The 27,500-nt window shown below is 44.7% G+C and overlaps 1 protein-coding gene across 6 annotated transcripts in view; it reads right to left on the reverse strand.

Moving 5' to 3' along the window:
• Positions 1-27,500, reverse strand: part of DOCK4 (dedicator of cytokinesis 4) — a 289,016-nt gene that overhangs the window by 99,018 nt on the left and 162,498 nt on the right. For all 6 annotated transcript variants that reach the window (XM_085894107.1, XM_085894106.1, XM_085894104.1 and 3 more), the window contains 10 exons: positions 25,595-25,692; positions 25,317-25,400; positions 24,941-25,041; positions 24,451-24,532; positions 24,168-24,338; positions 18,172-18,364; positions 14,024-14,151; positions 5,420-5,578; positions 900-998; positions 179-273 (listed from right to left, as the gene is read on the reverse strand). In XM_085894107.1, coding sequence (XP_085750233.1) covers positions 179-273; positions 900-998; positions 5,420-5,578; positions 14,024-14,151; positions 18,172-18,364; positions 24,168-24,338; positions 24,451-24,532; positions 24,941-25,041; positions 25,317-25,400; positions 25,595-25,692 — 1,210 coding nt within the window. The remainder of the gene's footprint in view (positions 1-178; positions 274-899; positions 999-5,419; positions 5,579-14,023; positions 14,152-18,171; positions 18,365-24,167; positions 24,339-24,450; positions 24,533-24,940; positions 25,042-25,316; positions 25,401-25,594; positions 25,693-27,500) is intronic.

The following is a 27,500-nucleotide window of genomic DNA, read 5'->3' on the forward strand; positions in this document are numbered from 1 at the left end:
ACTTTCTGAAAACCGAAACACATTAAAACGCACGCACGCACACCTGCGGTGGCAGCAACAGGCGGTTCACATTTCAGCTACAAACTATCGAGATGATTATTGAATGAAGCTTGGTATCGTTATTAACAAAATGATAGGAGTCAAACATCAGGAGACACCACCAGGGTAAGGATCTTACTTGTTGGTGACGGTCCGCATAGCCATCCAGTCTCGTGGATAAATATCCGGTTGCAGCAGGTATTGAAATACCCTGAAAATCTGCTGCAGAAATTCCTGCAGCCACACGGTTATAAATCACACGGAACAGTGAAGCCGATGCACGACAGCGCCGTAAGCGGATAAAACATGAAAACTGAGGTTGCTTTGTCCATCATCATCCTCCACTCCTCCACTGTCCAAGTTCATTCACATTTTGCAGTTCGCCGATTTCCGTTCAAAACTGCACGACGGACCGGGTAATTTGGCTTGAAAAGTTGCTTAACCTGCCCCAGAGCAAGACGGTGACATCAGCTGTCCACATTCCATTCTGCTCTTCCAATTGCGTAAATTCTCATACGTCACATATCCTTCCAATTTTGCTTCATCTCGTACGAATCCGCCAAATCAAAACTCGAGGAGTCACAAGACAAACTCCCATCCGACGCTCACAATCGGCCAGACAGGTAGAGGGTCGGCTCTCATGCTTTGTGGCGTGGTTTAGGCAGCAGAACAAAGGTGTGGTGTCGTGCCAAGCTACATTGTGAATACAAATACAACTTTAATGAATGGAAATCAGCAACAAACTCCGATTGCTCTCGTGCAGTCACACATCAGACCGTGGAACTAGCATCGGCAGGATTAAGAGATCTTGCGTCGATTGCCTTCGACCTCAATTGGTTGTGAAGTCGTGTGCAACTTACTCTGAGGTGCTCGCGGTTGCCGAAGCTTTCCAGCAGCTGCTGGAAATGAGTGTCAGCCATTTGTCTCAGCAGGGACAGCAAACACGATACATATTCACCCTATCGTGAAAGGATTCATCCCGTCAGGTGGCTCGTCATCGACGGACCAAAAATATCACAGGAAAATGCGCCACAGGGTCACGTTCTACCCAGTTTAAAGCCTAACAGCAAAGGATTAAAAGACCTTTGTTATTTTGAAGCTGTCATTCATTAAAAAAAAAACATTGGTTATCAAAGAGCTCCCTGGGTCGTGACTCCACAGCGATCACAACTAACCAGATGTCCGATTTCTCTCGAGGTGTTTCAGCTCATGCTTTCGTGATCCTCGTGACAAACATCATTGAACGCGTCCGTTTATAATTGCTTCTGCTCATGATACGTATACACCATCCGCTAAACTACCTGACCGGAGATACCCCCTTTGTACACTTTAAAAGCACTTACGGTATATCCGGCAATTTACGTTTGGCCATTAGTTTGTAAATCAATGGACGTGCAGAAGAGACTCGTCGTGCCCGAGTTCAAGCAGACAGCTGGCGACGATGTGAAAGCGCCGCTCGGCACCAAGAGGAAGCGAGCAAAGAAGACAACAAAACGAACCGCTGCCGAGCATTTGCTCAGGGTCTCGAGGGCAACGCGAGAGCAGAACATCAGCGAGAGAACTTTCCATCGCCAAGTCGGCTTTCTTTGCTATTCGCTCGCCTCTCCCATCAGGGACCACTCAAAAAAAACGAAATGCACTCATTTGCCATTCAAAACCTGTACAAGAGTAAAATCAGACTTGATAAAAAAGAAAAATTACAACAAAATTGCTTTGGCACGGTCAGACGATCCTTTCCAAAACAATGAAAACTACCCAATAGGTCAGAGTTGAGACCCTTGTAGTCACGGACCTCTCGCAACACCACCAACGGAAACAAAACGATTCCTTCTCTCCAAATGGGCTTGTAAAAGTGGAGTAACTGTGGTGTGTAAAGAAATCAAACAACAACGGTCTTTTGTTCCAAAGCCCTCGGACGGATCCCAGCGGGCAAACGCGTGTCCAAACAACATTAATTGAAGCCTAATGGAAACGTTGTGCTCTTGTTCTTAGACGTCGCGATGGAACTTCAACGTTGAAACAACTTCCGAATGCCCGTTCCGATGCAGTGTAGTTTAACGAGGCAAAAGCTCAGCCAGAGTTTCCTTAGTTAAATAAATAAATACATACGCGTTCCCTTCTGAGGAACTTCAAGGTAGGAGGTCATGAGGTCCACCATGCCTCCACGCAATGCTTGTCCATGTTCTATAATTTAAATTCTGAGCGTCAAGCAAGGAAACAACACGAACCATTTTTAAAGTCTTTGGAATGACTCGGTCGGAGTTCGAGCCGCCAACCTCCCAGACCCACGGCATACGCTACAACCATTACACCACCAAGTCTGGTTCCGAGTTAAAGCAAGGCAACTCAATAACTTGTACTTCTATCATGCGGAGTTTCGCCAAGTAAGCTTAAAGCTTAATTGTCCTGCTAAACATACGTTAAATAAACGAAATAAAAGAAAGACTAAACGAACAAATAAACAAACAAAAGTAAACAAGTCAGTCAAATGGTACTTTAGAGAGAATATCATGCAAATAATAATCAAAACCAGCACTTCGACTTGGTGTGCACTTGGAGTGAGAAGGTAAGCTTGCACGTCTTGTCCCGACCATATTCCCTTTTCATGAAATGCGATGATCACATACAGCATGTACAGTGTTATGGTGTTCATGGTGAGGATGCAGCCGGGATGTCAGAAATGCAGCTACCCATGCCTAGTCCCCATCTCGCTCGTGGGGACGAGCCGTTACAGTTGTCACCATGGTCTGGACCTCCTCCCTCCGTAAACTCAGACCAAATGGATGGGACACTTTATTTCATCGTTACGAGCACATTACACGAAGGGTGACTGAGTCACCCCCCCCCCCCCCGACAGTGATCGGGTGATTTTGTTGGCCACCCAACAGAGACAAGGTACCCTTTTGTAGCTGGCACCATTTATATTATCCTGCAACAGTAGGAACCCTTTAAAATAAAGCGCGACACACACGGGCAGACGGACGCATGCATGCACGACACCTTATATAGTCCAGATATAATACTCAGAAATAATAGCAAGGACGGAGAAACCTCAGCGGTTAAAGCCCTGCTTGAGAGAATGCCACACAGTAATTTGGGTGGTGCACACACAACAGACCACTGCCTCGATTGCTGAAGCCGATCTTCACAAGGCACCGACGCCTATCGGCTCAAACTCCTTTTAACTGTCGCTTTAGTCGTTTTACACAGAAGGGAAAACTTATAGGGGAAGGGCACGGCACGATTGTGAATATTACAGCTCCGAAGAATTCTTCAACCTCGCACCGAGCACCAACATGGTGGCCTGGTATATAAAGATCTCCTAATGTCTCTGTTCCCCACTGTTCTGTGCTTCCCTCTCCCACCCCTCGTCTACTGCTCCCCTTGACCCTTGTTATATATATATATATATATATATATATATATATATATATATATATATATATATATATATATATATATATATATATATATATATATACGTTATGTGTTAGCTCTTATACGAGCCTCGACAATGTATACAAAAAAAACCCCACAAAAATTGTGCGTGGAGTCAGGTGAACTGTCCAACCAATGGCTGGAACTCAGATGCATGGGTGAAACTGCAAAACTTTTGAAAGAAAGGAATGCAAAGAGCAAAACAACTCCTTACTAGAGGGCGGTCGAAGGGGAAATTTTCCGAAAAATTGATGTCAAAATATTCATTTTGGGGGTGATCCTGTCCAAACTGGAACAACAAAAAAAAAAAAAAATTCTGCAAATGAAAGTGATATTTGGGGAAGAATTTTTTTTTTGATTTCACCTGAACATCCATTGCTGGAAAGATAATTTTCAGTTCGTTGGTTCAGCATTTTGTTGTCATCAAATAAATGAACACTGAACACCACATTCCTTTGCAGGACTTTTAATACAAGCGTTTTGGAAAGGGCCGAGCTCGACTCGGCTATGAGGAGCGGCTGAAGGAGACAGGGCTTTATTCACGAGAAAGTAGGCGGTTGCGAGGAGATACGATAGAGATGTTTAAGATAATGAAAGGTAAAGATAAAATAAGTGCAGATGAATTATTCAACAGAGGAGACAGTGACAGAACCAGGCGCCATCGCCTGAGAGTAAAGAAGAGGAGAGTTAAGATGGTAGTAAAGCAGAGGACTTTCACTCAGAGAGTAGTTCATGCATGGAATGGTTTCCCTGGAAAGGTGGTGGCAGCAGAAAAAGTAGATAAGTTTAAATTCGAATTAGATAGGTACCTGGAAGTTATGGAGCTAGAGGGGTATGGGGATGTTGGCAGGACTTTTAGGTAGTTTTGAGCATTGATGGGTAATTGTGTACAGAGTGCTGTTGGTGGGGGTCTCGTCAAGGGGTGCTGTGCGGTTGATGATGTGTTTGTTTTTTTTTTACCCAAGACTACATGTCCCCTCCCCGGAAAGAAGGAAAAAGAAAGAAAGAAACAACATTTTGCATTTTCTCATTTTGATCTGGTGTTGATGTTGCACAGGCACGATGGTCTGAATGGCCTCCACCTGTCTGTGTCCAATATCCTTGTGATTTCTTGTAAGGGGGGGGGGGGGTAGGGGTGTCACGTATCATGTAAATGGAGCAGTTTACTGGAATCATCCTCACTGGTGGTGCAAAACCATCGCATTTACTACCCCTTTAAACCCACGAGTCATGTGATGGAGCAGTTTCTCGGAATCACCCTCGCTCCGGTGTAAACCAGAGCATTCACTAAGCCCCTTATGTTTTCTGTGCATTTCTTTACTTGGCAGATACTGGACTTAACGCCGATATGCTCAATCACCAGATTGCTTTCCTCCAAATTCATTCGTCACGAGATTCAAAAAACCGACAATAAGCTCGGCCTTTTCGTTCAACGAATTGATATCATTCCAGCGGATGTGGTTACCATGTGTGTTACGTACCAGAAAGTAAGTGGACGGGTCAGAACCATCTGTCAGCCATATAAAAAGCTCGAGGAATCTTCATAAAAATTAGATTTTTCATCTCGAAAATATTGCACTAAATTGTCCAGGCATCAATTCAAGCCATGCTGTATTTTTACCTTTGAAACTCATGGAAAAAACTTAAAGAACGTCTTACAGAGCAATAAAAAGTGGAAGTTAATAACGACAAACGTTTTTCATCAATCAAGAAAGAGATGGACCAGAAGGTTGAAAGGTTGTTTCCATATCTAAAGAGAACAGGATGAATGTTGATATGTGCAAACACTTCCCAAGAACTGCAAATATAATCCTCCGTTGTACATTTTCTTTGAACATCTGTCCTGCCTGTAGCGTAGTCTCTTGGATATTAACTAACGACAGACATGTTACTTCGCTGTTATCGGTGCTTCAGTTAAAAGTAAGACTTCAAAGAATCGTACCACAATATTGGTGGCCTCGTGGGAAGCACGATGGTTCGTTGAAGAATGTGAACGGCCAAGGAGTTCCACCAGGATGCAGACCAGGACCTCAGGGAGAGTGGCTGCCAAGAGGTCCAACTCATCGGACACAGGAAGCAATGCCTGGTGGGACAAGGTTAGCTGAAGAATAAAGGAGCCGTCACTTACACGTGAAATACAGTGATTATGACGGATACAGACATGGTTTTTGCCTGGAAATTTCCTGAACTGTGGTCTTCGTAAGCCAGATAAGCTTGAAATAATGGCTATGAAAGTCTTTGTCTCAAAAGTGGGAGTTTCCCGAACTCTTCTCAATAAGCGACTTTCAAAATGACGGATGAATGCCAACGAAGGCTTTCGCGCACGTGCTGTGTGTGTGTTTTCGGTGACCCGTTTCTGCTCGTCTGGGCAGCTTTAACCTGCCGTTGCTCGCGCAAAATCAGTCGAGTGAAGTTGACTTCTTAACATAATTCTCAGCATTTAAACGAAAGAGTGGCAATTTCAAGATGATTAACCACGACTGTTGTGTTCCTGGATGCGAATGGGACTCACGGGAATGCAGGGAATACGAGAAATACCAGTGGACGAGAATGAGAGGTGTTGATCTCCTCCGACCTCCTGTTAATGGCTCTCACTCCACCGTTCCTACAAGGTTCAAAGTCCATTTACTGGTAGCGATCTGTCAGGGGCTTGTGTAGCGCACGCCCTTCCACCCCGGCCTCGCACCGACACGCGTGGTCGAGAGTTTGCACAACGAGCAGCTTCCCATTTAGCGATCTGAGAAAGTTCTCCAAGTCTTCGTTGTGCAGAGGCTGAGGCACGTCCCTTTCTCTCACTTCTTTTCGAAGTTTTGTGAACCATTCTACGTAACAATCCTCGTTTCGCACACACAATACACTTTATGTTGCTCCGAACACCACCGTTTCCTAGAGTTTCTGCGCACGCACACCGAGCATTCTGGGACAGAATACGTCATTTTGAAAGTCTCGTATTGACTCTACAATTTGGATGGGTTGTTGTTAGGACAAATTACAATGGCAAATAATCATGTCATCTCATTCACTTTGGACAACAACTTCATCACCAAACATTGAGTTTTCTTCACAATATCAAACTTATGATAACTATTTTGCTATATTTCAAATGCGGAGCTCAATCACCCCACCAACTTATAGAACATCATCATCAATGCTGCCATGCAGACACACAGGCATGCAAACAGAAGTTTTACTTTATGAAACAGTCAAGAAATTAGTTGCCATGGGAAGTGGAGGAAGGCCGTTGACCTGAAACATTAAACAAACTAGAAGGGCACTCTGTAGAACGCATACCTCCGCCACATATTGCCTGATCCACGAGAACATGTCGGGCCCAATACATTTTTGAAATATCATGCTATTAGTCCGGGAGCCAACCTGTGTACGAGGCTGTTTTAGGGTTGGACCTTACAGCCTCTGCTATAAAATTTTACACCCCCAGGATGTTTAGATATATGTTTGCAGTTCATGAAAACCAATGTTGGCAATTCATAAGCTCTTGCGAAAAATTTTGGCGGCCGTTTTTGTTTGAGGAAGATTTGAAAAATTTGATAAAACAGCAATTGTCAATAAAATTTCTAAAAAAATTAAAAAATCACATTCATGAAAAATAAATGTGAACTAAATGTAAGAATTCAATCAGTGCATTGTAAAATGACAAAAAAAAATTGCCTTTGTGAAAGTAAACCTCGTAAAAGTACATAATTTTGTGAAAAATGCCTTAAAAATAGCGTTTTTTGAAGATGGCGTTTAGAAGTTTTCTTATCATAGGCAGATGCTGCATTAGAATACTAATTTCTCTTAATGTGATATGAACATGGTATCCATGGCTAATTAAAACAGCAAATTTGAGTGAGTTCTATCAATTTTTAAAAGAGAAAATTAACATTTTTGTCAACCAAAGTTACCCCCTACCCCCAAAATCCTCTTACTCCTATTGAACACAGTTCGGTTAAGGTTTGCTGGATCCAGGTTGGGTACTTCACAGTTCACTCTTCCAAAAGGAAAATTCAATGGTGTTTGGAGTGACATGGCCCTGGAGCAGACATACAACAATGAAGGGAAGACATCTCTGTTCAAACGCATATCTCAGGCACCAGCTGCTCGAGATAAATATGTGAAAACAGCACCATTTCTCACAGCTGTATCAGAGAACATAAAGTCTATGGCTAATCTAGGCCAACAGGAATCTACTCATCATGGAGAAACACATAAGCAGGCAACAGAAGAACATATGCATGTTGAGGAGATCAAGAAAGTGATATGCCAGCAGATGATAAACCCATTCCAGTGTAACAACCAAGTGGATCTGCTCAATAGAGCAACTGGTGAAGGATGCTTCAAAAGACTTGGTCCATGCTCAAGCTAAGGGCATGGAAGCCATTATGAAAGCAGAAGAGGTGGTCTCTATTAAGATTGAACCACTGAAGCTGGTAACTTTCTCCTCACAGAAGAAATCAAACCCATCAAGGAAACAGAGTTTAATCAGGATCTATCAAGATGAGACTGCAACTACACGTGTGTTGTGTTTCTATCGAGATGCCGACCCAGTCACAAGACAGATTGCATTTTCCCATGAGTGGACAGACTATCCATCATCCCTGTTTGAGGTTGATCCACGCTTAGCACAGGGGTTTGTAATGCGCAAAGGCAACGAGTCTGATTTCGTGGCAGTGCTAATTGCTGAAGCTGAGCAGGATGTTGTTTTACAGCTGCCATCATTACCACAGAGTGACCTATACACAGTTTATCTGGTAGACACAATGGCATTTGTAAATAAATACCAAAAAATGGGTGTGAAAACATTTGGTGAACTTCCCCAGCTGTATCTTCGCAAGCAGGTGTATCCTGCAGTTGAAACCTGAAATGTGCAACTGTGTCAACATCATTGGTGATCAGTATGATTTTGATGATAGCCATATTTGAAGGGTGATGAGCAGCAGAGGAGAAACCAGACAGACCAGGCAAGACAATTCTCACCATCCAAGAGTCTAGAAATTCCGGACTGGAATTTATTCATGAAGAATCCAAGAAATAAAGGAAATCTTCAGAACTTCATTGGCACTTCCCTTTGTGAGAGTCCTGAAGCTATTCCGGATGGAGTGACCATCATTATTGGTGGTATGATGGAAAACAAAGGTCACACTCTTTCCATCACATCAGCATCAAGTTCAGTTCTGGACTTACCTTGTGAAGAACATGAAGAGGCAGACACAAGGATTATTGCTCATCTTGCGTATTGTGTGGAATATCTTGATCACCATCGAGCTGTTGTGCATGCAACAGATACAGACATAATTATGCTGTGTATATATCACTTCTGCTGCTTGAACACATTGCAAGAACTCTGGATACAACGGCAGAATCAATACCTACCTATTCATGAGCTGGTAGAAGTGTTGAGCAAGAAGTACCAGAAAATCCTCTTGATGTCGCAGCTACACTTCTGTGCACATATGTGTTGTGTGGATGTGACACAGTGAGCTACCCATTCAGAAGGGGAAAAGAAGAGGTCAGGTCAGGTATGGGAGCATGTGCCAGAACAGCGCGTCGCTGCGTCCACTTTCCGCCGGTACTCCAGGGGGCCTCCGTCTGGCCATCCCCCAGGCAGATGCCAGGCCCATCCCCATCTCCTTGAGATGATGGTCAACCTGCTGCAACCATGAGGCACGTGGTCGGCCCACTGGCCTCCTCCACTCATGAGACTCCCTCGCTGAGAGAATCTGGTGAGCAGGATCAGCGTCAGGAAAATGAGCCACATGTCCATACAGCCGCAGCTGACGCTCACGGACTATGCAGGTAACAAATCTCATCCGAGTCTCTCTCAGCAACCGCTCGTTGGACACAAAATCCGACCAGCGATAGCCAAGGATTCTCCGAAGAGACCTGGTACCAAAGGAATTAAGTCTCCGTCTCAGATCCTTGGTCAAAGTCCAAGTCTCGCACCCATAGAGCAAGACTGGAAGTACCAAGGACCTGAAGACTCAGACTTTCGTCCTCCCGCACAGGTACCGGCAGCGCCACACCCCATGATCCAGTGAATCCATGACTCCCCAGGCCCGACCCAGACGTCTATTGACCTCTGACTCGCAGCCAGCAGAGACATGAATATCACTGCCAAGGTAAGTGAATCTCTCGGTGACCTGAACATCCTCAACACAAACAGGCACAGACAAGACAGCAGCATCCAAGATGTCACCGAAAGCCTGGATCTTAGTTTTGACCCAGGAAGCCCGTAATCCCAGCGGCTCCGACTCCTCATTCAGCACCTCGAGGGCCCCCAAGAGGATGTCTAAAGTCTCCGCAAAGATGACTGCATCATCTGCAAAATCAAGGTCCGAGATCTTGACATTGCCAAACGATGCACCGCAACTTGATCTCTCCGACATCCTCCCTAGAATCCAGTCCATACAAGTGCTGAAAAGTGTGGGGGCAAGTACACATCCCTGACGAACTCCAGTAACAACTGGAAATAAGTCAGAGATGGTACCACCACACTTCACAGCACTCTCAGTACCAGAGTAGAGTTCAGACATCAGATCGATCAGTTTCGGTGGCACCCCACGAAGACCAAGAATCCTCCAGAGGACATCCCGATTCACTGAATCGAACGCTTTACAGAGATCAACATAGGCTGCAAGCAGCCCCTGCCGAAACTCTCGTCTGTGTTCGGTGAGGACACGAAGTGCAAGGATACGGTCAATCGTTGATCTCTTTGGTGTAAAGCCTGACTGCTCTGGACGCTGGTGCTCAAGCAGATGGTGGCGAACCCTATCAAGAATTATCCGAGCAAAGACCTTGCCCGGCACTGAGAGCAGCGTCACCCCTCGGTAGTTTTTGCAGTCTTGGCGATCACCCTTCCCTTTCCAGAGAGGGACAACAAGGCCCCTCTTCCAGTCAGTTGGGATGATGCCTGTGTTCCTGTGAAAAGAAGAGCGGCACAGGTTTCTCTGGGACTGATAGGAAACCTTCCCCACCTTGTTGATTTTGGAAGAGATAGTGAAATGGCAGCAACAGAATGTGTCATTGATGAGGCCAGAGTATACTGGACTGCTCTGCATGGCCAAAAAGGGTTCAGCTGTTTGGATACCCTCAGGCAGCATATGTTTGTCTCTTCAAAATTAGACCTTAGGTCACTGCCAGCAACAGAAGATGCGTTTTACTTCCTTGTTTTAAGAGCATTGTATCAATTGCTTGCTGTAGACGTGCACATCTCAGTGACCGAGCACTTCCCCCAGCCACAACATTTGGCAGAACCCTTATCAATGGAAAACTGGTCCCAATTCTCATGTCTAAGCCAGCCAAGCCAAACATAGACAAAACGGTGTCTTGCATGTGCAAAATTATCCAAATGTCTGAAACGATGTTCATGCAAAAAGGCTGCTGTGCCTTGCTGAGTGACATGCATATGCCTTGGTCAGAGAGGTTCATGTGGTGGAGTTGTTTCAGAGTGACTCTTCCTCTGAAGAGGATGTTTCATGTCACAATATTGTGTTAATCCATTTCTAATTTTATCTTCCTTAAAACCATGGCATGTAAAAGTATGTTCTTGTTCCTGACCCCATTGATAGTCAAGCATTTCTGAGTTACATAAATCTTTTGTTGTTTGACATATAACCTTGTCAATTGTAGGTAGGTTAAATCTACACCAATTGTGATATAGGAAATGAACTCCTCTTTAATATGAGGGGTCATTTGTGTATATAGGTTTAGTGGTTATGATTTTAGGACAATATGAATTACCCCTACCCCCATCCTACATCTTCGCTTTTGCCAACATTTTGTTATCAGAGGGGGCTCGCAAAAGTGCTGACTGTGTTGTTGCGCAAGAGTTTCACCATTGCCAACATTGGTTTTCATATACTCAAAGGGTGTCTCTTTATGAAAATCAACACAAAAATTTTATAGCAGACCGGGCAATTTTTTTTTAATTTTGATCGGTTGGCTCCCGGACTATATGCAGAACTATATCGTTTTTGGCCCCATCTCTCAATGGTGACGAATCGCTTTGAAAACTAAATAATACTCGTATCCAGATCCGGATTCTGATCTTCACCAAAATCGAATCAATTTGTTGTGGTCACACACACCCAACCTGTCCACCAAGTTTCATCCGATACTTCACCAATTGAGAGATCGTGCTAAACTGATATATAGCATGATCTCTCAAAATGTTATGGACGGATTCGCTTAAAAATTTTGGATTCGGATCCATCCATCCATCCATCGGGACCATACTCTGTGCAGAGCGTTGGTGCTGCCTCAGCAGTCTCCTGGGATATTGGGCACAATCCTGGACGGGTCACCACTCCGACACAGTGTACCAGCATACTGGCACTCATTTTGCCGACCTCAGAAGGATGACAGGCTGAGTCAACCCCACCTGTTATGAATTCAACAGCCAAGCAGGATTTGAACTCAGGACCCTAAGATCCCAAACCAACCACTCAAGCCACGAAGCCAACACCAGGCATATGGATTCGGATCTTCGCCAAAATGGAATCAATTCGTCGTGGTCACACACCAAAACCTGTCCACCAAGTTTCGTCCAAATCCGTCAACAACTTTTTGAGATATCCTGTACAAAGTCAAACAGACAGAAAGTGGTGAAAATATAACCGCCTTCACCTTCGGTGGCGGAGGTAACTAGCAAATCTGTTTATAGTGTGGAACTGCTGTCCAAGCAGCAACCACACTCTTGAGATGGCCAGCAGTGTAACCTGGTGTCACGGAACCTCCAGGGATACCAAACCACTTCTTACCCACAGTCCAAGCAGGAATTTGTAATTTTTCCCGGGTGCTGGCGATAACTTGTCTACGTTTCGTGAAAGACACCGTGGGATCTTTAATCAGTGTTGACTGATGGGTTCTCCAGATTAATGTCCATCCGGGAGAAGGTGGACTCTGTTGTACAGACCAGCCTGAGAAACACCGGAATGAGAGTTTATCGCTGGGTCGATATCCAAACCGAGGCGAGTTAGCTCGAGGGCGAGTGCACACACCTCGAGGCTAACCTGCCAGCCCAAAACGGTCAGAGTGAAAAAGTATTGTTATATTCACGGGGGAGGGAGAGTGGGGCAGGTGGGGTATGGTAGTTAAAAGTAAGGTATAACATGGTACTCATGGAGGGTTTACATCATTGCTTATCTTAATCTATGATTAGAGCGAGGTTGTCTGATGCATAGTCCACTTGGTGGGAAGGGCTTGGTCCCAATTAGTGCTGGATTGGGTAAAGATGTCTCATTTGGGGTTCCTCCTCGTCCGAACTAGATTGGGGATGGGCTGGGTGAGGTAGCTTTCGGCAGGGGATCTCTAAAATGGCAGCTGCTCCACCTGATGTCATCACAATGTGTGTGATGAGCACTCCAGTGACTTCATCATGGCTGCCAATTGACGCTCTGTCAGCTCTGACGCCCACCTTGTGATTGGCGAAACAGAGCGGCCCTGTAAGCTGAGCCCACCTAGGTCCAGAGGGCGCATGTGATCCGGCACTGTTGGCAGGCATGGCCAGGATGCGCACCATAGGTTGTCGCTACTCGCAAGGGCCACCATGGTTGGGCATTGCTTCGGGGTGGGCAGAACATGGTTTCAGAGTTGGGCGTGGTGAGACGGTGCCAATAAAGGTGGGAGTGCTGAAGAGAAGTCATCACAGCAGGAGCAAATAGGATGAGAATGGGGAGGACGAAGAGGAGGTGAAAGGGTTGGAAGAGAAGGGGAAGGAGGAGGAGGAGGAGTCCATCCTGAATTTCCTTCGTTGTCGCCATTATCTTGGTGGTCGTTGATGTCTTCGTCTTGGCTTGCTCTCCCCTTTGCTCAACGTGCCTGTCAAGGACGAGGCAGAGCTCAACATCGCCTGTCTGCTCGCATTCAGGGACTCTCGACCTGCACACCCTGGGCTCACGTCCCGCCGCTCAGTGGACCGCCCAGATGCAAACCGGCTCATGAGCTTATGTGTGCAAGAGTTGTGCTTGTGACACTCTAGAGGTTCATTCATTGTTCTATGTATTGGCTACACAGTATATCATAAATTGTCTGTCTGTCATTTGTGTGGGATTCTCTGTTTGTGTCTTGTGCTTCATCGAACATTTGGTATTTCTTAAAGAGTGTTGTTCAGCGTCTCGTCATGCAGACAAAACTGTCGGGGTTTTTGATAATCCCTGGGAGGCTCAAATTTGGGAGAACGAGTAACGTTCGTAATCACAAACGACGTTTAGATCTCATTTGGCAGGTTAGCACATCCTTCGTTCAGGTGTGTCAACACCCAGATTCTGCTTTAAGCCGGTTATCCATGAAGCAACTGTTTCAACGTCTTGCAGCTCATCACCTGACTCGTTATTGACAGATCCAGGAAGTGAAGTGGTTACCTTCAGTGTGGGGCTGTAAATGCGACTGCTTCTTTAAAAAAAAAAAATTTTTTAAATAAATACTAGAAAATAATTAATAAAACGCCAGGACATTTGGATAAAGAAGTGACAAAAAAACTGGAATTACTGCAACCCAGCTGACTCATGGTTACATCAAGATGTCACATGAAAAAGAATGCACAGACCGTGGAATCTCGCTTGATGATGGAGAAGAGAGTTCCCAGTATGGAGGCACACAGAGGTAGCTCTTGTTGATGTTGTAGGTGAGAGTGAAGATAACGCAGCACAACGGGAAGCAAGACCCTTCGAGCTTCTGTCAGAAAGAAGGACCAAATGAAAAGGGAAATATCCATCAATAACATCCTGTGGCCCATTTTACGGTGATTTATATTCTTCTTTCAAGAAATGAAGTGTTCATATACACCCTCTCGTCGCTCACATCCTGATGGGAGCAATGAGATTTCTGACGGAAAAGAGAACAACTGTCAAAATGATCACCAAAGATCAGTACAACGATACACGCCGTCATAATGGTCCGTAAAGGTGCAACGTCGTCATCATGGCTCTCTAATAAACCCTTTCATATCATAATGGTTCAATGATGAGAAATTAAAACAATGACAGTTCTGACGTGCTTTGCTTCCACAATGAACCAAATACTAAGGGAGAATCAAATTAATAAACAGATTAAAAGACTTTACTATACGGCATAATGATGTCAAGCACATGGTAGAGTTTATGCTCTTCATTGGAACTCCAGATCCTGACAGGTCAGGTCAGGTACGGGAGCATGCGCTGGAGCAGTGAGTCACTGCGTCTACTTTCCGCCGGTGCTTCAGGGGCTTCCGTCTGCACCCCCCCCCCAATGCGGGTGCCTGGCCCATCCCCATCTCCTTGAGAGGCTGATCAACTTGCTGCAACCACGAGGCAAGTGGTCGGCCCATTGGCCTCCTCCACTCACGAGACTCCCTCGCTGAGAGAATCTGGTGAGCAGGATCAGCGTCAGGAAAACGAAGCACACGTCCATCCAGCCGCAGCTGATGCTCATGGACAATGCAGGTAACAAATCTCATTTGAGTCTCTCTCAGCAACCGCTCGTTGGACACAAAGTCTGACAAGCGATAGCTAAGGATTCTCCGAAGAGATCTGGTATCAAAGGAATTAAGTCGCCATCTCCGATCCCTGGTCAGAGTCCAAGTCTCACATCTGTAGAGCAAGACTGGAAGCACCAAGGACCTGAAGACTCAGACTTTCGTCCTCCCGCACAGGTACCGGCAGCACCACACCCCATGATCCAGTGAATCCATAACTCCCCAGGCCCAAACCAGACAACTATTGATCTTTTGCTCACAGCCACCAGGCATGAATATCGCTGCCAAGGCAAGTGAATCTCTCGGTGACCTGAACATCCTCAACACAAACAGGCACAGACAAGACAGCAGCATCCAAGATGTCACCGAAAGCCTGGATCTTAGTTTTGACCCAGGAAGCCCGTAATCCCAGCGGCTCCGACTCCTCATTCAGCACCTCGAGGGCCTCCAAAAGGATGTCTAAAGTCTCCGCAAAGATGACTGCATCATCTGCGAAATCAAGGTCAGCGATCTTGACATTCCCAAAAGATGCACCGCAGCTTGATCTCTCCGATATCCTCCCAATAATCCAGTCCTTACAAATGCTGAAAAGTGTGGGGGCCAGGACACACTCCAGACAAACTTCAGTAACAACTGGAAATAAGTCAGAGATGGTACCACCACACTTCACAGCACTCTCAGTACCAGAGTAGAGTTCAGACATCAGATTTATCAGTTTTGGTGGCACCCCACCAAGACGTAGAATCCTCCAGAGGACATCCCGATTCACTGAATGAAACACTTTACAGAGATCAATATGGGCTGCAAGCAGCCCCTGCCAAAACTCTCGTCTACGTTCGGTGACGACACGAAGAGCAAGGATACGGTCAATCGTTGACCTCTTTGGTGTAAAACCTGACTGCTCTAGACGCTGGTGTTCAAGCAGATGGTGGTGAACCCTATCAAGAATTATCCGAGCAAAGACCTTGCCCGGCACTGAAAGCAGCGTCACCCTTCCCTTTCCAGAGAGGGAAAACAAGGCCCCTCTTCCAGTCAGTTGGGATGATGCCTGTGTTCCAGGCAGAGCACAGAACTGCATGCAACAACATGAGTGCAGCATTTCCACCAGCCTTGAGAAGTTCTGCATGGATGCCACAGATCCCTGGAGCTTTACCCCATTGCAACTGGTTCACCGCAGCCCGTGTTTCCACAAACGAAGATGGACCACATTTGATTGGAGGATGAGCAACAACAATAGTAAAACCACTGATATCCAACTCGACAGCTGGTGGATCAGCCTGGTACAACCGCTCAAAGTAACCGGCCCAGCGGGCCTTCACTTCAGACTCCTCTCTCAAGAGCCTACCACCCTCCACTCTAGCTGCAGTACATTGAGGGACGGGCTTGGAGGAATGCAATGTGTGAATTCCCCTGTAAGCAGGATGAGAATCATTTGACCACAGGTGATACTCTACCCCCTCACAGATTCCTTGCACATTGGTCTCCTTGTCCACCTATAGCGCACATAGTTTTACACCTCAGCTCCCTGATCAGCTCAGGTCTGCCATGCAGCCTGCCCTGCGACTCTGGTCAATGGTATCCAGTGTCCCTTGAGAGACAAAATTCGTCTTTGCCCGACGGTGAGTTCCAAGACATCCACCGGCAACATCAAGGACCGTGGTCTTGAAGGCACTCCACAACTCTTCAGGATCCCGCAAAACACCACTCAGCCTGTTCGCAAACTCCTGAGCTAACCTCTCATCCTTGAACTTCGCAACATCCAACCAAGGCTGGGATGTTACCATTCTCCTGGATTTTAGCTGCAACTTAAGAGTTGGTACAACAAGCCGGTGGTCAGTATTGAGGAATTGAGCACTCCGGTAGACCCTGCAGTTCAGGATCATCCTCCAGCAACCATCAACGAGTACATGGTCAATCTCCTTTGCCACAACACCAGCGTTGGAATACCAAGTCCAGCGATGAGCTTGTGGGCGCTGAAACTATGAACCAGCCACCCTAAGTCCATGACTTCTTGTAACGTCAAGGAACTTAGTGCTATTCAAGTTCATAGTTCCAGACCAATGGGGACCATCACACGTCTCATAACCATCCCTATCAGTTCCAGTCGATGCATTGAAATCCCCCAAGACGAGAAGAGTATCTCACTTGGGGCACCGATCAACCACAGACTCGAGCGTGGCATAGAATGCGTCCTTCACGGTGAGATCACTTGCCTCAATCGGAGCATATACAGAGACCAGGGAAATGACAACCAAGGAGTGACGACATCTCTGAGTCATCTCATCTCTGTTCGATTATTTGCCTGATTATAAACTGGTACTTCACAGGCAGGGCATTGCACCATGAAGTGCGTCCCTCTGACTTACGTTAAACTGGACGTCACATCTGCTACACTGGTTGGTGGATGTTAACGATCCTAAAGGTCGCGAAGAGTGGGCAAATTATTGCCGGCACCCAGAGCAAATTGCAAATAACTGTGCAAACTTTACCTGGGCACACCACATCAGCGGTGTCGTTATGCTCCACAGAAATTATGCTTCCAGTGGGCCGAACCCACAATGGACTACCAATCCAAAATGTATACATTACAACGTTATTGAAACCGAGAACATTTCCTGGTTAATTCCTATTATTCATAATGCATGTTGTCCGCACTCGATGGCAAACTGTAATCGAGCACTTCCACAAAGAATAGTTGATAATACCTCACTCCCTACATACCCTATTTAATTTGGCTATAAAACGGTAATTTTTTTTATTTTGACAAAATCAGTCATCCCAAAGAATGGCATCCTCTGACATCCAGCACGATGCCTCCGCAAGTACCAAAGTCACAAAATGGACGTCGATTATACTCTTGCAAATTAGGTCTTCGAGAACGAGATCGAGCTTGCAAGTACTAAATTTAACGAAGAAGTCCGTTCCCTTTCTCCATCATGTCCAGCCAGTGCTGCAAGATTTTATTTTTCACAGCAGTCGTTGAGTTTCCTGTGCTGGTGGAAAAGCAAACTTATGTTTTAGGCTTGGAAATGCTTAAAAGATGGGGAGAGACTTGTTGACTCTCCCTCATACAATTGACAACTCCTGAGTAAATGCATGAGTCAACGAGCTATTTCAATGCTCGACAATAATACTAATGTACGTCACCATCATCTCACGAGGACAGTACACATCTGCTTCAAACAATTGTGCAATCTGGTGTTCACACCATTAATATACTGCAGGGAAATAGAGTAACGAACCAGGACAGGCAAAGAGTTGGCTCTGCACGGTCTGTCCAACGCACTGGAGCTGTGCACCGCGCAACACCTGCGCCACGTGCAACAGGCCTGGCAAACTTCCCAGCGTGTCCCGCACTAGGCCCGCGACCTCTCGTGGCCCCAGTAGCCGCATTAGCTCACCGTACACTGCCGGGAAGGATCCGAGGAAGGCTGCCTGTAAAACAAGCACACAGCGAGCAATAATAACAAATTACATTTGTCCATTTGGTGGTGGAGAATATAATTATTTATCTAAATTTAAGACCACACCACATTATGCATGTTTGTTTACACCGTATTAATGAGAGAGTTAAAAAAGGTCGTGCCCCAACAGCCGAGAGGGAACCAACTATTAGCCTTGCGTCCCAGAAGACGAGAGTTCAAATCCAGCTGAAGGCGGCAATATTAAAGATTTGGATTCTAAGCTTGTGGATGTCATGCTAATCCCAGAATTACAAGATAATTAACTGGCTTGTCAGTAAATAGCCATCTGGCTCATGGATGCCTTTCACGGAGGGGGTGATCCATCTGCCCTGCCTGATTTGGTCGACATGTGACATCAGTACGCACTGTACACGTACACCCCTCGGACAAGTTGGATGGACACTAAAATGGTACTGATGAAAATAAAAACAACACTGACAAAATTCCTCGAAAATATATATATATATATATTTTTTAATGAAGGAAATTAAATAAAACCCACCACATCATGAATTTCATTTTTGAACGAAGATATAAAAACTTCCTTTAAGCACTACACGTTGTAATCTATCAACTGGAACATTTGACCGATTTACGTACTCCATTCAAAATAATGCCTGGTGTTGGCTTAATGGTTCGTGTGGTGGGTTTGGGATCCGAGGATCCTGAGTTCAAATCCCACTCGCTGTTGAATTAATACCAGGTGGGGTTGACTCTGCCTGTCATCCTTCCGAGGTCGGCAAAATGAGTGCCAGCTTGTTGGTGTCCTGTGTCGGAGTGGCGACCTGTCCAGGATTGTGCCCAATAGCCAAGGAGACTGCTTAGGCAGCACCAACGCTCTGTACAGAGTATGGTCCTATTGGATGGATGGATGGATTCAAAATAGCTCGCACATCGTCTTGTAGCATTTACGTACTCTTTATGCTCAAATGTTTCAGTAATTGTTCGGGTTAAAATCTGCGTATTTTCATAGTGGAGGCTTGACCAACTTTTGTGACATGCCTTCTTGGCAGCTCCAACTCGAGTGCAAACGAAGCAGATGCTCAAAAATCATTTTACGGGCAATTAGGTTTCAGACTACGCTGATACAATGTAGAATGAACAACAACTCGTGGTTTTACGAGTGACGGTAAGTATTGATCTGTATCAGCGGACAGGTAGATCGATTATAGGTGGAATAAACAGGATGTTAACAGACATGGGGAGCAAAGAAAGGTTGATGTTACATCCATTATTGCTTCGTTGGAGCAAAAGGCTCGATAGCCCTTCGTTGGACCTTTAGCTCAGACAAAGGGTTAAATCCCCAAAACGTAAACTTGTCCTTGCTTCCCATACCTCGATCAGCATCATGTTGATTCAATCTGTTCTATTCTGCAACGATGTTTACAACAATACAAACGATCCATCATTGGTGGCCGGATGTTATGTTTTCACCCCAGTTTGTTTTTGGTGAAAAATATTTTTCGCCAAGTATGTTGGTCTGCAGCATTTGTCTGTCTGTCTGTCTGTTGGGTAGTCGATCTAGTCCACCCTTATTATCAGTATTTCCGTCGATATGTTTGTCTGTCTGTCTGTATGTATGTCTATTCGGTCCAGTGCTCCGTTAATACAATGGCGATTTCAATGAAACTTGGTTGGTAGGTTCATACCATGACCTAGTTGTGTGCAAATGAGAACCGTTGCTATGGACCCATCTATTGTCTAGCAACGGGACTTTGAAATTTTCAAAAAAAAAAATCTCAAATTTTTTTTTTTTCGAAAATCAAAAATCGGGCCACGAGCGACTGTGGGCAGTACATTCAGCCATATTGTCAAAAATTTCCAGCCGGATCCTACGAAAACTGGCGGAGAAGATAGACTTTGAATGAACCCAGGTCGAAAACAATAAAAAAACGAAGTTCGTTATCTGTCTGTCTGTTGGGTAGTCGATCTAGTCTACCCTTATTATCAGTATTTCCGTCGATATGTTTGTCTGTCTGTCTGTCTGTCTGTCTGTCTATGTATGTCTGTTCGGTCCAGTGCTCCGTTAACACAATGGCGATTTTGATGAAACTTGGTTGGTAGGTTCATACCATGACCCAGTTGTGTGCAAATGAGAACCGTTGCTATGGACGCTTTTGCTGTCTAGTAACGGCTGAAAAACGACTAAATTCGACTTGATCGACTACCCATGTCCGCCTACCGGCTTGTCTGTCTGTCTGTCTGTCTGTCTGTCTGTCTGTCTGTCTGTCTGTCTGTCTGTCTGTCTGTCTGTCTGTCTGTCTGTCTGTCTGTCTGTCTGTCTGTCTGTCTGTCTGTGTCACAGGATTTTTGGCCAAAATTTTCAAGCAATCGTTCTGAAAATTTTTGTGTGTGTAGGTGACCAGCCAAGGACAGCAACGCTTAATTTTGGTGAAGATCCAAATCCGGATCCGGATCTGAGAATCTAAGTGATTCTTCGCCATTGAGAGATATGACCAAATATAAGATATAGCACAATATCTCAAAAGGTTATTGATGGATTCGGCAGAAACTTGGTGGAAAGGTTGGGTGTGCGACAAGGACAAATCGGTTCAATTTTGGTGAAGATCCGAATCCGGATCCAGAAACAAAAATTATTTGATTTACAAGTGATTCTTCACCATTGAGAGACGAGGCTAAAACGATATTGCACAACATCTCAAATGGACGGATTTGGATTAAACTGGGTAGACATGTTTGGTGTGTGACAACAACGAATTGATTTGATTTTCGTGAAGATCCGGATCCGGACCATAGAGTTTTTCAAGTGATGCTTTACCACTGAGAGGTGGGGCCAAAAACTATATCTCGTATGATATTTCAAAAAGTTGTGGACGAGTTATACCAAAACGAGGTGGATGAGTTGGTTAGGTGACAAGAACAAGCCGATTCGATTTTGTTTAAGGTCCGGCCTACCAGTGGCATATAAAATGTGAACTATTCAACCTGGCGGAGGTATGTGCGCTACCGAGTATCATTCTGTCTCGCCAAGTTGTCATTCCATGAGGGATTTTCCATCTGTCTGTCTATCTGTCTGTCTCATGAATTTTGGCCACAGTTTTCAAGCAATCGTTCCGAAATTTTTTGTGTAAGTAGGTGACCAGCTCAGGACAGCAACACTTAATCTTGGTGAAGATCCGAATCTGGATCTGGATCAGAGAGTTTTTTAAAAGTGATTCTTCACCAACCATTGAAGGATAGGGCCAAAAAACGATATATAGCACAATATCTCAAAAGGCTATGGATGGATTCCGACAAAACTTCGTGGACAAGTTTGGTGTGTGACAAGAACCAATTGATTCGATTATTTTTGTGATTTTCATAAATGGCGAGTGTCTCTCACCTATGACGGCAGCTGTTGAAATCCTATTTGTGCTGCTACAACTGCCTGTGGCGGAACTACCCCGAGGTTACTCTCAAGCATCCATTCAATGCTTTCCAATTGCTTAAATTGTTGAGGAATCACTCTTAATATCTCTCTCGTCGCACACAAACCAAACAAATAACATCACCACATCATAAATGTCAGCAATTCATCAAAGGTAACCACTTCACTTCTTACAATGCTCGGATAAATAAAATGAAGGAAATGACAAATTGAGCTATTAACTTCCTGCGAGCCTGTTTCGAAAAAGTCTGGTTATGAAAAGGTGCATCAATGGATGACATTTCAGTAGGTTTTCTTGTTTAATCGAGGAAACAATAACTTTAAACATCAAGTACTTTATTCCATTTTACTAGAATCCTCCCTACAGGAGTGGCCAGCTAGGGGAGGGGGTCATATTATTATCTTTACAGCTATTAATACCAAAACAGAATACCCGCCAAACGAGCAATCTTGTTCCAAACGTGCAACATGTTCTTCCAACACATCCCTATAATTTGGGCGGTGAATAGGCAACAGATCGCTGCTTCGATCACTCCCGAAAAGAAAAACAACCTAGGTTTCATACATGAAGCAAACACATGCATACTGATTATGTGCACATATAATATATCGTGGTTTTATAGCTCAGATAATTCAAGTTGCACACCCCTCACCCAAAGGAAGAAAATGCCAACATTGGTGGAATTATTATTATTTTTTAACCAAAACTGGATGGAATCAAACAAAACTACAGTGAACACACCTTCAAATTGTCCTCATTAATCCCTGAAAGTTTCAGCTTCCAAAGTCAAATCCGCTTGGAGGAGTCAATGAAACAAACATACATACTTTCCCTCAATTATCTATATATATTGTTGCGGCCACGGGTACCGAGACACCAGCTTGTCACTCAGGGGGGATTAATCCCCAGTTGTCCTCGGTAGAGCTGGACCTGGGGCCACCGCTCACAATTAACATTATGGTACGGTGGGTTGTTTTAAAACTACGAACGCCTCCCAGTCAACCACGAGTTCCAGTGTCCGCCGTCTAATTATTCCGTGTAACGAGAGGTCACGTGGTTACCTGAGTGGGGAGCGTGCCCTCGGCAAAGCACCAATATTATCTCGATTAGATTTTAATTAGGGCGGCCGAGCGTTTTAACCGCTGGTGCGTGCCGTCAATTTTTTGGTCAAATATGTGGTAATTACCTCCCAGTCTATCTCGGTTCGAACAATGCTAGACCAATGGAAGGAAAGGACAAACACGGACAGGTTGGAAATCGACAAATAATTTATTAATAAGAAAATAAATAAATAAAAAGCTTTTTATAAATTTATTGGGACGGACAATGACGGACCAACACGGGCAGGTCCCGGTGGGCCATGTAGATGATTTAAATATGGATACGGAATTGACCCAGGACCCGCATGAAGTCACAATGGAGGGTGAAGAGGAAGCAATGGGGGAGATGGAGGATAGCCCCCACCCTTGGCCTCTGGAAAATGCGGCGCCGATAGCGCAGAACGCCGGTTTATCACCACCAGTGCAGCCTGAGAATGACATGATGTTGTTCATGAGGCAATTAATGGCATAAATGAAAATGTCGAGTGAAGAAAAAAACAGAAAAATGGACGAAAACAACAGAAAAATGGACAGGATAATAGAAAAAAACAGGGCACACACACAAATATGATGATCCAAAAAAACAGAATGGACGCGAGGTGCAGAAAAATGGATGAAGATAGCAGCGAAATGGACGTGATGGGCGATGAAATAAAAACGGAGATGAATGAAGCGATGGGCAGAGAAATGGCGGCGGTGCGAGAGGAGGTAAGGGAGTGTCTGATCGGTGTCCGGGAAGAAGTGAGGGAGAGCGAGGCCAGACCGATGGGAGAGATTGGGAACATGACGGAGGAGGAAGAAGGACTGACGATAAGACAGAATGAATTGAAAGAACAAATGGAGAAGAACACAGGGACAATAAAGGAGTTAAGGGCGCGCTCCCCGCTCAGGTAACCACGTGACCTCTAGTTAAACGGAATAATTAGACAGTGGACGCTGGAACTCGTGGTTGACTGGGTAGCGTTCATGGTTCTAAAACAACCCACCGAACCACAACGTTAATTGTGAGCGGTGGCCCCAGGTCCGGCTCTCCCAAGGACAACCGGGGATTAATCCCCCTGAGTGACGAGCTGGTGTCTCGGTACCCGTGGCTGCAAAAATATATACACAGCCCTATTTGACATTCCCAAGTCAGCACTGTTTCATGATGCTCTGGCCTCAGGTTAAAATCCCAACATACAAAACAAAAAACACGTCTTTAGGTGGGTAAGGAACGTCAAATATAACAAAATAAAAGCAGAACTCATGCTTCATCTGCACTCCAATAAACCCTTCAGTGTCCAACCTGTGTGTAGGCAACAGTGTCTGCCCCCTTGCTCTCCTGTGCGAGGCAGCATTGCACCGAATGGAAGAAGGCACAGATACTGCCTCGGAAGTCCTCTTCGTCTCGGCCACCCGTCGCTTGGACGAACAGGCGTCGTGACTGCACTACAAACTTGAAGAGATACTCCAAAGCCTACGAAGGTAATGAGAAAACGAAGGAATAAGTTTGAGCAATAAATCCGAGGAAAATGCCATTTGTGAGGTCAACAATACAAGCGAAGTTTGAAGGAAATAAAGTAACTCACCTTTAAGGCTTCTTGCAGGCTGTCTTGCCGCTCTGCCCCGACCGATCGGTCCAGGTACCACTGGAGACAGCGGAGGAGTTCTCTGAAAGAAAATCACAATTTCTTTTTGTCGGACTGCATTTCCTCATCCAATCTCACAAAATCTCAAGAATATCGAACTTTAGTATTGGGACAAAGACCACGTAAATTTGACCTTCGGGTACATATGCATTAAAACACAATACAGGCTAGCTTACATTTGTCTAAGCATTCAGCAATGACTACATCAACCCAAAAACATGGATCCCCAATAATTTACTCCAACAGCCCAAAGTCATTGAACGGAAAAATAAGTTTGTGATGAAACAAGTTTCTCAAACGACGGCAAGAGGAATTAACACAAAAAGATGAGCGATTCTAAAATACAACTGCGCAGGTTGAGGCAAAACTCGGCTCAGAATGGGCACCCCCCACCCCCATCCCTTCACACCGCACACTATCATCGTTTCACCTGTAGGCCAATGCACCGGCAAAGTGCTTCTGAATATACATATCCATGACTGGTCGAAAGTTATGGAACTTGGCATCGCGCAGCAAGTTGATGATGTGCACCTGTCAAGGAAGAATACTTGAGATACAAATTAACTGACAATTAAAGGATACTATATTGCAAAGAAGTCACGACAAACATACGTACAAATGTGAAATTTCAGAGACATTTATTTTTCACAATGAAATGGACATCACGGATTGCCCTCTCAGGTACCATTGTGGAGCTTCTGAATACAGGTATTCCAATCAGGCAAAACAAAGTCGGCCAAAACGGTCCTTTAGCTTTTAAAAGGCTGTTTTCAGGCCCAAACCATAAGCCCCCATTGCCAACTGACCAGAGCCTGGAACACCAAAGTGCTGTACTTTTCAGGTGATTCATCCAAAATTGCAAACAAAGTGTCCAAAATGTCCTGCAAAAACTGATGGGTCAAAAGGAAGGAAAGAAGGAAATAAATAAATAAAATAAAATGAATGAATGAATGAATGAAACATTCTGAACTCAAAACCATCAGAGCATGAGCATGAAAAAAAAAATTCTGTCAGCTAGGATTTCTCATCTCAGCAAAAAGGAATCGCATAATTATCAATCGTTAGGTGATCCTCAGGTTCCTACCTTTACAATCTCTCCTCCATGCATATGCCTTAACTGAGGCAAGATATCCACCAGCTGGTTGGAGTTTGCCTTCCACTTGAGCAATCCAAGTAACACACCTTTGAGGAATGACAAGAAACAGCGATTATGAGGACTAAATTGACGAAAGGATAACCAAATTTTATGGCACGCAGGACCAGAAATAAAGGCAAAGTCCATCCACATCCGGTTTGTGCTCGAATTAAATTTGACAAAAACAACAGTTTAAAAAAAACAACAAACTATAATGGGCACTCGGTAGAGCGCATACCTTTGCCTCCGCTACTTTTTTGTTTTTGGCATGAGAGTGGGGGGAACAGAACGGTGAACATTTTGGTGTTGGTTTCATGCAAATCGGTTTTGATTTGACTGTGTTATGACAAAAACCGCATATTTTGAAAGGTCGTGACCCCACTGACCTTTGACCCCCAACCGCTAACAAGCGTAATGAGGTAATTGTGTCATGTCGCCCATCACAAGATTGGGCAATTAATTCTGAACATTTTGGCATTGGTTGCATGCCAATTCGATCAAAATTGACCGCGCTATGGTAAAAATACGAATTTGACCTTTCCGTGACCTTGACCTTGACCTTTGACCCGATCGCTCCCAAAATCTAATCAAATGTTCCTTGGATAATAACCCATCATACCATCAAATTTCAAGCGATTTGGTTTCATACTTTCTGAGTTATGCGAATAACAAACAAACACACACACACATATTCACAAATAAATAAATAAATAAATACATACACAGCGACCAATACATAACCTTTCGCAGAATGCGAAGGTAATTATACACATTGTTCATTGTGCTCTCTACAATCTCATAAGGGTTCGTTGAAGATTTGATGACAAAAGCTCAATTGGTAAAAATGGTGCGGCCTGGACACACACACACACACACACACACACACACACACACACACACACACACACACACACACACACACACACACACACACACACACACACACACACACACACACACACACACACACACACACACACACACAGTCATTGTCATCTCTTGTCACAATCTTGAAACTGTTGAACATGATGAGGTTTGTTTGGTTTCCATCCAGAGTCCTTCTTCGAAATTGCCCAAATTGCACGATACGATAACTTGTTCCATTCTCCCTCAACTCTCGTCCGATCGACTTATTTGGGCTCCCGGTGAACCTGTCTCGTACCCGGTCAATGTTTTCTGGCGATCTTGCTGCGGCACGTCTTCGTGATCATCTTACGTGCTTCACTGAACTAGTTGTGAGAAGGCTTTGCTGACGGTGGAGTTTTTAATCATTTGTGGATCCAAAGTGACGTGTCTTCCCGTTTCTTTGTGCCACCATCTATTAACCACAATTTCAGACTGCCAAAGCTCATATCATGCAGCAATTCATGCTCTTTGGGCAACGGTTAATTTCTCAACCATAACGGATCAACCTGAAAGCAAAGCCAAAAAATAATATTCATGACAAGAAACGAACTTCCAAATTTTTTTTATGTTTTTTTTTTTTTGATGCTCTTCTTGTGGTAATAACAGAGTATTTCTATATCAAGAATGTTGACTTACTTGTAGATCACCCTCCGTATCCCCTCCACTCCCACTATCCTTCCTGCCCCTTTTCCCATCCCTGTGTTTCACATCTGTTTTCCTCTTACCCTTGTGTCTAGGAAACATTCTTTTCCTGGTCTTCCTCTGCCCCACTCACAACCTTCACCTTCCCTTCTCTCCATTATAATTTTTCTCTATCGACCCCATCCTTCTGCAATGTCATCTGTAGGAGACTCTCTTGTTATTTATATTAATTGTTCAAAGCCTTACTCATTAGCCCGTCCCCCCGCACAGAGGAACATGAGATTTTGCAATCACTTCTGTGTGTCTC

Source organism: Eptatretus burgeri, chromosome 9 (assembly GCF_056783735.1).
Source record: "Eptatretus burgeri isolate ZD-2024b chromosome 9, Ebu_testis_v1, whole genome shotgun sequence".
NCBI classification, from domain to species: domain Eukaryota; kingdom Metazoa; phylum Chordata; class Myxini; order Myxiniformes; family Myxinidae; genus Eptatretus; species Eptatretus burgeri.